The sequence below is a fragment of the Leptonychotes weddellii genome, chromosome 5, assembly GCF_054177405.1.
Source record: "Leptonychotes weddellii isolate Sample4059 chromosome 5, ASM5417740v2, whole genome shotgun sequence".
NCBI lineage: Eukaryota > Metazoa > Chordata > Mammalia > Carnivora > Phocidae > Leptonychotes > Leptonychotes weddellii.
This window is the reverse complement of record NC_138373.1, coordinates 146,035,205-146,047,233: the sequence shown is the minus strand read 5'-3', so window position 1 is coordinate 146,047,233 and position 12,029 is coordinate 146,035,205. Positions and strand designations below refer to the sequence as shown.

Below are 12,029 nucleotides of genomic sequence, written 5' to 3'. Positions count from 1 at the left end.
TTTATTTCTGAATTTCAAAAACAGTATGTGATTGAACTAACAAATGGGAGCAATGCAACAGTGTGTAAAATAAAAAATAATTACCTTATTTGCACTCCTAAATTTAAAGGTAACAGCTATTGACAGCTTGGTATACATTCTTCAAGATGTTCAAGAAAGGAAAATTTTTAAAATGAGGTACTGTTTTTTTGTGTATACCATTTGTATGTTAGTGGTTTTTAAAAACCTTTAACATACTACTGGCAAGTGTATGGGGAGCAAGCACTTTGGTATACTACTGATGAGAGTGTGAATTGGTACAATATATCTGGTGGAAAATTTGGCACTGTCTGTCAAAATTTTAAATATGCTTATCTATTCATTGTTTTTCAAGGAACTGTTTCTAGGAAAAATAGAACAAATGCCCAAAAATGTTTAAGATGCATGCATAAAGATAAGGATATACCCTGTAAGGTTTATAGTAGTATTTTTTTTTAACCCACCATTGGGAACAGCCCTTGTCTAAACTGTACAGGTTTGGAGAATTAGTGTGTTACTATATAGTGAATTAAGTAATAGTAGACTTACAGTTGATTTTTTTTTTCTTGTAAGATATATCAGAATAGATTTTAGAATTAAAGTTACTACCCCCTTAGGAAATCACAATTCCCTGAAGTCACAGTCTCCACATTGAAAATCACTATAAGGAGGGGCGCCTGGGTAGCTCAGTCGGTTAAGCTTCTGCCTTCAGCTCAGGTCATGATCCCAGGGTCCTGGGATCGAGCCCCGCGTCAGGCTCCCTGCTCAGCGGGAAGCCTGCTTCTTCCTCTCCCACTCCCCCTGCTTGTGTTCCTTCTCTTGCTGTCTCTCTCTCTCTCTCTCTGTCAAATAAATAAATAAAATCTTCAAAAAAAAAAATCACTATAAGGAGATGTGTACAGAACTTATCAATATAGCACCTGATACTCAATAAATATCTGACATTATTACTATCTCTGTATCTCCACAGTTAACATTTTTTGGTAATCAGAAATAAAAAATTATAAAACAGAGTACCTCCGCAAAGCAACATATACCGTATTAACTATCAAAGGTTTGTGAAAGGGCGCCTGGGTGGCTCAGTCGGTTAAGCATCTGCCTTTGGCTCAGGTCATGATCCCAGAGTCCTGGGATTGAGCCGCGCATTGCATTGGGTTCCCTGCTCAGTGGGGAGTTTGCTTCTCCCTCTGCTCCTCCCCCCACTCATGCTCTCTCTCTCTCAAATAAATAAATAAAATCTTAAAAAAAAAAAGGTTTGTGAAAGACCAATTCTTAGAATCAGCAGACATAAATTCAGCAGCCATAAATACCCTCCAGGTATTCTTGTTCTTTGTGAACTTGGGCAAGTCCCTAATATTTTTTAAAAGATTTTATTTGTTTATTTGACAGAGAGAGAGAGTCAGCAGCAGAGGTAGAGAGAGAAGCAGACTCCCCGCTGAGCAGGGAGCCTGATGCAGAACTCGATCCCAGAACCCTGGGATCATGACTCGAGCCGAAGGCAGACGCTTAACCGACTGAGCCACCCAGGCGCCCAAGTCCCTAAATTTTTAAAATAACCTTACCTGCCAAATGGAGATATCAACCAAAGTGCCAAACTGGGGGTTATTTTGAGGAGCGAATGAAATAATACAAGTGTAAATTATTTGAAAAGTAAAGTGCTATACAAACGAATTTAGTGTAGGAAGCTGGTTTTAAGCATATTACTAGATTGTCTACTGCCTAGTATAATGCCTGAAATCTAGTGAGTGTACATTTCTTAGTTACATAATTCTGAATTTATAAATTGTGTGGTTTCTTCCTGCATATTCAAAGTTTGATTTATGTATAATCGTTTCATATGTAGAGTTTGAGCTTTTCACTTTTTCCCAGAATGTATTGTTATAATGGAAAAATAATTATTTAAATTTGTGTACATTTTTGTTCCTTTTTCTTACTTTAGGAATGGAACATTACTAAACTTTCAATTGAGTATGATTCTGAGCCTTTTGGAAAGGAACGAGATGCAGCTATTAAGAAACTGGCTACTGAAGCTGGAGTAGAAGTAATTGTACGAATTTCACATACATTATATGACCTGGACAAGTAAGTTTTTTTTCTTTTATTTTTTATGGTAAAATACACATAATATTTGTTGTCGCAACCATTTTTAAGTATACAGTTCAGTGGTATTAAGTACATGGACAAGGGGCGCCTGGATGGCTCTGTTGGTTAATTGTCTGACTCTTGATCTCAGCTCAGGTCTTGATCTCAGGGTCATGAGCCTAAACCCCACATTAAGCTCCACGCTGGGCATTAAAAAAAAAAAAAAAGTACGTGGACAAGTAAGTTTTAACCTGTGGGAGTTTTTTAAAATGGAAGTAACAACATATACATAATGGAATTGTGGGAGAATTAAATGAATATGTCAAACCCTTAGCATTTTATTTAACTGCTCTGATTTTTTAACTTACTCAGTGACAGATGCCAAAATTACAGATGTAGTGAGTGCATAAGATAAAAATACTTAGAATTTCAGTTTCAAACTGTTAAGAGTATCACAAAATTTGCCTTGACTATTCTAACTCAGCCTGTGGTCTTACCTTTCTGGGCTCTTAGCAATATTAATTTCATATTTATATGACACAAAACCATGAAATGCTGTGATATATTTAGTATGATTGTATGAAGTTTTTTTATTTCATGTGTGTTTATCTTGTCAATCTGGATTTTAAGTCCAGTTGCCAACTGTATGTAATACTACTTTGTATAGCTGTAGTCCTCTGAACAGTGACATAATATCTTATTTCTCAAAGTGTATTTCTTGAAATACCATTTCTTGGTGATGCTTTGTCTAAAAAAGATTCTGTGGTCAAGTTTAAATTTAGGAATTATTATATGCTTTGAGTTTTGAAGGTTCACAGATTAATTAACTTAGTAACTTTTGGCATACTGTTGTCTTCACAAGTGCTGAACTTAAAATCTCATAATTTATGCACCTTTTAAATTATTTTGCTTTTAGTTATTTACACATTTTATCTAGTTAATAAAGCTAATTCTAGGGCGCCTGGGTGGCTCAGTTGGTTGGGCGACTGCCTTCGGCTCGGGTCATGATCCTGGAGTCCCGGGATCGAGTCCCGCATCGGGCTCCCTGCTTGGCAGGGAGTCTGCTTCTCCCTCTGACCCTCCTCCCTCTCATGCTCTCTGTCTCTCATTCTCTCTCTCTCAAATAAATAAATAAAATCTTTAAAAAAAAAAAACTAATTCTATAAATTACATGACAAACTAATTTTATTCTACTTTTCCAAATGTATGGAAAAACTGTGGTTTGATTTCAGGCAGGGGTCTTATTTGCTATTAAGTCAGAAGTCCTATATCTCTTGAAAATAAACTTGCCTTCTAGTTTACCAGTTTTCTTAACTTTAGGAAGCTGATAGCAAGAAGGAAGTATATTTGGGGTGGGGGTGGGGGGTAGGACTTTCCCTTTTTCCCTTCTAACTTCCTGGCTGGTCTAATAATTAAATTGACTTAAGACAGATTAACAGGAGAAAAATAAATTTAATTCATATGTCCAGGATATAAGACTGAAAGAAGTGAACAAAGCAGGCAGCTTTTACACCTTTTAGAAAAAAAAAAAATAAGTTAGTGAAGAAATGCCAAGACAAGTAAGTTGGGGTTTAGGGTAGCAAATGTATGAAGTTTATACAGCCTTCTCAGGCCTGAATTAACCTGTCTCTGATGATAAGGATACCTTTTACTCTCCAGGTTCTGGGAAAGTACCCTTCACATAGAGAATTTATTTCTTGCTTTCAGGGAGACAGAGCAGGGTCAGAGTGTCCTTCTTATACTGTTTCTCAAGTAATTTTAATTCAAAGTAATCAATATGCCAAAGTGACATATTTTGGGGTGACCTGTCCCAAACCCCATCAGAGGCAAAATAGGATAAGAGCAGTTTGCATGCATCTAAGTGGGAGATTTAGTGTTATGCATATAATTGGATTGGTTAGTGGATTGAATGTGAATATTTACCATATATAATTCATCATATAAAAATATACAGAAAACATTTTTCTCAGGTCTTTATTTTGCTTAAGTTCTATAATTAGCAGTGTCTTCACTAGTATCACTGCAGTATCGCTACAGTCCACAAGTTTCATTATGACCCTGTGTATAAACTCAAAGTATTACACTGAAACAAAATTACTAAAAGCAGAGAGGATAGTTTTTGTGGTGTTTACTTTCTATACATACAATTTATATGTAACTGTATGTGGAATAATGAAAAATGTACTGTTTTTTTAATTTTATTTTTTTCATCATGGTAAAAGTGTACTGTTTAATCCCCATCACCTATTTACCCCATATCCCGCTTCACCTCCCCTCTGGTAATCATCAGTTTGTTGTCTGTAGTTAAGAGTCTGTTTCTTGATTTGTCTGTTCCTCCCTCCCCCGCCCCGCCTGTTTATTTTGTTTCTTATGTTCCACATATGAAATCATTTGGTATTTGTCTTTCTCTGACTGATATATTCCACTTAGCATCATACTCTCTAGCTCTGTCCATGTTGTTGCAAATGGCAAGATTTCATTCTTTTTTATGGCTGAATAATATTCCCTTTTATATATATAATGTGTATATATACACATACATACATACATATCACATCTTTATCCATTCATCTATCAATGGACACTTGGACTGCTTCCATAGTTTGGCTGTTGTAAATAATGCTGCTATAAATGTAGGGGTCCATGTATCCCTTTGAATTAGTGTTTTTGTATTTTGGGGGTAAATACCCAATAGTAAAATTACTGGATCTTAGGGTAATTCTATTTCTAACTTTTTGGGGAACCTCCATACCGTTTTTACACAGTGACTGCAGCAATTTGCATTCCCACCAAGAGTGCAAGAAGAGTCCCTTTTCTCCACATCCTCACCAACACTTGTTGTTTCTTGTGTTTTTAATTATATCCATTCTGACAGGTGTGGGGTGATACATCATTGTAGTTTTGATTTACATTTCCCTGATGATGAGTGATACTGAGCATCTCTTCATGTGTCTGTTGCCCATCTGGATGTCTTCTTTGGAAAAATGTTCATGTGTTCTGCCCATTTTTAATTGGATTATTTGTTTTTTGGGTGTTGAATTTTATAAGTTTTTTTTTTTTTTTAAAGATTTTATTTATTTATTTGACAGAGAGAGACACAGCGAGAGAAGGAACACAAGCAGGGGGCGTGGGAGAGGGAGAAGCAGGCTTCCCATGGAGCAGGGAGCCCGATGCAGGGCTCGATCCCAGGACCCTGGGATCATGACCTGAGCCGAAGGCAGATGCTTAATGACTGAGCCACCCAGGCGCCTGAGTTTTATAAGTTTTTATAGATTTTGGACACCAACCCTTTATCAGATATGTCATTTGCAAATATCTTCTCCCATTCAGTAGGTTGACTTTTAGTTTTGTTGATTGTTTCCTTTGCAGACGCATTTTATTTTGATGTAGTCCCAGTAGCTTATTTTTGCTTTTATTTCCCTTGCCTGAAGAGACATATCTAGAAAAATGTTGCTACAGCAGATGTCAGAGTAATTACTGCCTGTGCTCTCTTCAAGGATTGTTACGGTTTCAGGTCTCACGTTTAGGTCTTTAATCAGTTTTGAGTTTATTTTTGTGTATGGTGCAAGAAAATGGTCCAGTTACATTCTTTTGCATGTAGCTGTCCAGTTTTCTTAACACCATTTATTATTACTATTTTTTAGTTGACCATATATGGTTAATTTGTGGGTTTATTTCTGGGCTCTCTATTCTATTCCATTGATCTATGTGTCTGTTTTTATGCCAGTACCACACTGTTTTCATCACTACAGCTTTATGGTATAGTTTGAAATCAGGAAGTGTGATGCCTTTGGCATTGTTCTTTCTCAAGATTGCTCTGGTTATTCAAGCCTTTTGTGGTTCCAAATAATTCTGTATTTGTTCTAGTTCGCGTTTGTTTTTGGTGCCGTGCTTCTTGGCGGCAGTCAGCTCCTGCTCGATCTTAGTCTCCAGGAATTCCTCCTTCTTACTTAGCATCTCCTCCGTGTCCCGCAGCCGCAGGACGGCATCCTGAGGGGTCGAGCCGCCCTTGCCGGCCTTGCCCCGTCCTGCCCCAAACAGTTTCCAGAACACCGACATGGTGGCTGCTCGCTCTGCCGGCGTGCGCCACCCACTCCGGCTCAGCTCGGCCCGGCCCCAGCGCCCGCTCCCGGCCCCACCACTCCCTGCCGCCGCAGGCCTCTCTGCCGCCTCCGCCCCACACCCTTAACACCATTTATTGAAGAGACTTTTTCCCATTGTATATTCATTCTTCCTTTGTTGATGATTGACTGACCATATATAATTGTGGGTTTATTTCTGGGTTTTCTCTTCTATTCCACTGATCTATGTGTCTCTTTTTATGCCAGTACCATACTGTTTTAATTACTACTACGTTGTAATATAACTTGAAATTTGGAATTGTGATACCTCCAGTTTTGTTTTTCTTTTTTAAGATTGCTTTGGCTATTCGAGGTCTTTTGTGGTTCCATACGAACTTTAGAATTGTTTGTTCTCGCTCTGTGAAAAATGCTATCGATATTTTGATAGGGGTTGCATTAAATGTGTATATTGCTTTGAGTAGTGTAGACATTTTAACAATATCTTTTGTGTTAATTTTTTTGTTTGTTTATGTAATCCCAACGTGGAACTCCCCCCAGCATCAAGAATTGCACGCTGTTTTGACTGAGCCAGGCAGGCGTCCCATCAGTATTTGTTCTTTCAGCCCATGAGCATGGAGTGTCTTTCCATTTCTTTGTGTCATCTTGAATTTCTTTTGTCAGGTTTTATAGTTTTTGGAGTACAAGTCTTTCACCTCTTTGATTAAGTTTATTCCTAGATATTTTTTTTTTTTGGTGCAATTGTAAATGAGATTGTTTTCTTAATTTCACTTCCAAATTCATTCTATGAGGCCAGTATTAGCCTGATACCAAACCAGATAAAGACACCATAAAAAAAGAGAACTCAGTATCTCTCATGAATATAGATGCAAAAATCTTCACAAAATACTAGCAAACTGATTCGAACAGTACATTAAAAAGGAGGAGGGAAATTTAAAGTATATCCATAAGATACATATGCTGACATATTTAACAAAGGCATGATGAGCACAACAGAAAGTAGCAAGTGATTATCACTATAGTATATAGAATCCTAATTAATAAGACTTGCTTTATTGCTCCTCAATATAATATTGGTCTGGTTTGGTTTTTACTGATGATTAAGAGATTCTTTGAGTTGTGTTGTAATATGTTTTTACCTTTCATATATATTATTTTTATGTTACTACTTTTAGGCTGATTTAACCACTTGTTTTTTTCACTCATAGATACTAAATAATACCCTTTGTCTTAAAGGTTTTGTTATTTGTGTGCTGTATATTTTTGACACATAGCAGATGTCTAGAAAATGAAGAGAATAATTTTTAGATTCATTAGCTATTTTAATAAGTTTCTTGGTCATAAGAGAAGCTTATATCCTCCTGGAAGTCTTAAGTAATTAATTTTTGTTTTCTGATTTTAAGCATTTTCAGAAGTTATCAATCAAAATATATTGTCATTTCTTAATACTAACTGCATTTTACTAACTTTTTTTTTGTACTTTACTAACTTTGCACTACAATAGGATCATAGAACTCAATGGTGGACAACCACCTCTTACTTATAAGAGATTCCAGACTCTCATCAGCAAAATGGAACCACTAGAGATACCAGTAGAGACAATTACTTCCGAAGTGATAGAAAAGTGCACAACTCCTCTTTCTGATGACCATGATGAGAAATATGGAGTCCCTTCATTAGAAGAATTAGGTAGGTATAAATGAAGCTTAAGAGTTAATAAATCACTCAGAAAATCTCACTTCTAATTTGACATGTAAAGTATTTTGCATTAAGAGGGAAAGAAAGGAGAAAAAAATCTAAAAGAAACTCTTTAAGAACTGATAGATCTGTACATATGTGTGCTATAAATGTGATCTGTTAATCACCTTAAGATGTTTGTCCTAAAGAATAGAGACCATATTATATCCTTATATGTGAAGACCTATCCAGGGCCCTCAGTTAATTTTTATGCTACTGTTAATTTTTCTGTGAAGTATTTTTTCCCAATTACTGTGGTTCAATAAAAATTATTTTAGTTACAGAAGAATATCTTTTTCTTTTTTCTGTTTTTTTTTTTAGGTTTTGATACAGATGGCTTGCCCTCTGCAGTATGGCCAGGCGGAGAAACTGAAGCACTTACACGTTTGGAAAGGCATTTGGAAAGAAAAGTATGATAATATAGGTCATGCTTGTATTTCCAAACTGGCATTTAAAAAATAATTTCACTCTTTTTTAAAAACAAAAAATAGTCTGTTGAAAAGAAGAATTGAGAGAAATAGTTAAAATAGCATAGACCTAATGGTTTGAAAATTAACAACCATCTCCTCATTTAAATATTTTTTTCCTCCTCTGCTGACTATTTCTTCTTTAGCTACTACCAATACTATCTCTTCTCTTCTTTCTGTGTAAGCTGGTACCTGATGACCATAACTTTGAAGCTAAGATAAAGTTCTTCTATTTCACCTTTACCTCAATGTCAAGGAGACAGGTTGAAAGTGCTCTCAGCTTGGTGTTAGGAATTTGAAGATAATTTATTTCACATGAGTATGTGCTACACGAGGATGGCTGAAACAAAAGAATGCTCACTTTTATTCTGTTGTGTTTATTAAAACGTGTTTGTGACTGGGATAATAAAATTTTATTCCCCAAGAACTATGTAACTTTTTTTAAAAAAAATATGTCAGTTTTAAATACTCTTAAAATGGAAAAGACAATTAGCCAGCATAATTCTCTCTGTGTGTTTTCAGGCTTGGGTAGCCAACTTTGAAAGACCTCGAATGAATGCAAATTCCCTGCTTGCTAGCCCTACTGGACTCAGTCCTTATCTCCGATTTGGTTGTTTGTCATGTCGACTATTTTACTTCAAACTAACAGATCTGTACAAAAAGGTATTACCTAAAACTGAAGCTAATTTTTCAAAATAACTTCTTTAAAAAATTGCTGGTAATACTTCTTTGCTTTTTAACCTTAGGTAAAGAAGAACAGTTCCCCTCCCCTTTCCCTTTATGGGCAACTGTTATGGCGTGAATTTTTCTATACAGCAGCAACAAATAATCCACGCTTTGATAAAATGGAAGGAAATCCCATCTGTGTTCAGATTCCTTGGGATAAGAATCCTGAGGCTTTAGCAAAATGGGCAGAAGGCCGGACAGGCTTTCCATGGATTGATGCCATCATGACACAGCTTCGTCAGGAGGGTTGGATTCACCATTTAGCCAGACATGCAGTGGCTTGCTTCCTGACCCGGGGTGACCTGTGGATTAGTTGGGAAGAAGGAATGAAGGTGAGTATTTTTCTAACTAATGTAGCAGAGTCTTATTTTGAGCCTATAACTTATTAAAACAATTCCTAGAAGTTGTCTCTTACTTAGATTCATTTATAGTCTAATTTTTTTCAGCAGGTAAAGAATTTAATTTCCTAATACAGGCACACTCTTGGAGAGCAGAATGGTCTAATCAGACAGGAAAAATGGTGAAAACTGGTTTGATTATAACCTCAGGTCATTTCAGAGACTGAACCATGAACCAGCCTAGCCATCAAGGGAACTATAAGGTTTAACACTCTGGACTCATTGGATTAACATATTTATGGATGATCATTTCTGTTACAAAAAAGGATTTGCCCAAGAATTCTTAGAAATAGCGAATTTATATTATAAAATTTAAAATATATATCATTTTGCCTCACTACAACATCATAACTTTTTAATGATTATGTAAAGTGAAGCATACAACATTTTGTGACATCATCTTGTGGTTATATATAATAGGACTTGTTTTACCTTCCTGCCTATATCATATATTTCCCCTATCCAAGGACCATTTCTGATCCCCCCCCCTTTTTTTTTTGCATCTCCTGTATTTCCTTGTACAAAGTTGTACATGAGGTGGGTGTATAGTAAACACTTAATGAATTTATAAAAAGGCATTTTAAATCTGTTTCCCTTTTGGTCAAGGAATTCCAAATTTAAACTCTATAATGCTAGTGCTTTTTTTCTTTTTTTTTTTTTTGTGCTTTTTCACTAGTGTATTTTTTGTTTTGTTTTTTTGGATTTTTTCTCAAGTGCATTTTTAAAAGTCATTTATATTTGGGTGCTCCCTATATGTAGGCCAGTATACCAGGCTTCTCAGTTTTTGTTAGTGATTTATTTGGTAGCATCTTTCCTTTCTTGAAAGTGTTTGCTGCTTTTTTTCTTCCCTTTTTTAATTGGATCAGTGACTTGAGTCATTATTTTACCCTCCCCCCAATAACACAGCAAAGACTAGAAAGGTAAATTCACTTATATTACTGATCTTTTTCTTTCCCTGAAATAACTCATTACAGAACAGAACATTGACAAGGAGGCTAACTTTGGAATGTTTAATTTTACAGTTCTGTGCTAGATTTTCTTTCCCTTGACTTTTGATCTACAGAGACCTGGAAAATGCTTGCTTTGAGAATTATATGTGTACAAACTAATTGGTTACTGTTACTTCTGAAGGTATTTGAAGAATTATTGCTTGATGCAGATTGGAGCATAAATGCTGGAAGTTGGATGTGGCTGTCTTGTAGTTCCTTTTTCCAACAGTTTTTTCACTGCTATTGCCCTGTTGGTTTTGGTAGGAGAACAGATCCCAATGGAGACTATATCAGGTAAATCAAGGGTGGTTATTATTCAGTTTGGAATAACTAATCCAGGAAGAGCTTTTCATGTTTAAGCAACACTTAAGGTTTTCCCCACTCATGTTGGGCAGCAGAGATGAGGAGATAGGTAAACAAATCATTAAATGGTATTGACTTGATTTTGGTCATTCATAGCTAATAATTAGTTTGTTATAATTTGCTTGTAGTTCATTTTATTAATAATTTTTCTTCCTTCTCCCAAAAGGCGTTATTTGCCTGTACTAAGAGGTTTCCCTGCAAAATATATCTATGATCCCTGGAATGCACCAGAAGGTATCCAAAAGGTAGCCAAATGTTTGATAGGAGTTAATTATCCTAAACCAATGGTGAATCATGCTGAGGCAAGCCGTTTGAATATTGAGAGGATGAAGCAGATCTATCAGCAGCTTTCACGATATAGAGGACTAGGTATGTCATTAATTACCTTTGGTTTGTTTCTTTGGCAGGTGTTTATGTACCTATCCTTGAATTTGATCTTGATCATAATTTAATAGGAAATTTTTTCCCTTTAGGTCTTCTTGCATCAGTGCCTTCTAATCCTAATGGGAATGGAGGCCTCATGGGGTATTCTCCTGGAGAAAATATTCCAGGTTGTAGCAGCAGTGGAAGTAAGTGAAAAGGAAATTTATGTACTTAGCCACATAAAGAGATTAATAATCAAATATATTTTTTATTAAATCTCACTATAATGTTTTTTCGGCATACATGTACACACACACACACACACACACACACTATAATGTTTTTTCGGCATACATGTACACACACACACACACACACACACACACCCGTCATTCCATTAGTGACATTTTGGAGATGGAAAGCATCATTACATGTAGTAGAATTTAGCTCAAAGTAAAGATCTTGCAAACTGAATGAAGAGGGCAATTTTTTTAAATTAACATATAATGTATTATTTGTTTCAGGGGTACTGGTCTGTGATTCATCAGTCGTACACAATTCACAGCGCTCATCATAGTACATACCCTCCCCGATGTCCATCACCCAGCCATCCCATCCCTCCCAACCCCCTCCACCCCAGCAACCCTCAGTTTGTTTCCTGAGGTTAAGAGTCTCTTATGGTTTGTCTCCCTCTCTGGTTTCATCTTGTTTCATTTTTCCCTTCCTTCCCCTCTGATCCTCTGTCTTGTTTCTCAAATTCCTCTTATCATTGAGATCATATGATACTTGTCTTTCTCTGATTGACTT

At 36.2% G+C, this 12,029-nt stretch overlaps 1 protein-coding gene across 4 annotated transcripts in view; it reads left to right on the top strand.

Moving 5' to 3' along the window:
* Positions 1-12,029, top strand: part of CRY1 (cryptochrome circadian regulator 1) — a 98,405-nt gene that overhangs the window by 67,312 nt on the left and 19,064 nt on the right. For all 4 annotated transcript variants that reach the window (XM_081822355.1, XM_081822354.1, XM_081822356.1 and 1 more), the window contains exons 3-10: positions 1,958-2,100; positions 7,684-7,868; positions 8,238-8,326; positions 8,906-9,046; positions 9,130-9,441; positions 10,639-10,790; positions 11,026-11,228; positions 11,333-11,428. In XM_081822355.1, coding sequence (XP_081678481.1) covers positions 1,958-2,100; positions 7,684-7,868; positions 8,238-8,326; positions 8,906-9,046; positions 9,130-9,441; positions 10,639-10,790; positions 11,026-11,228; positions 11,333-11,428 — 1,321 coding nt within the window. The remainder of the gene's footprint in view (positions 1-1,957; positions 2,101-7,683; positions 7,869-8,237; positions 8,327-8,905; positions 9,047-9,129; positions 9,442-10,638; positions 10,791-11,025; positions 11,229-11,332; positions 11,429-12,029) is intronic.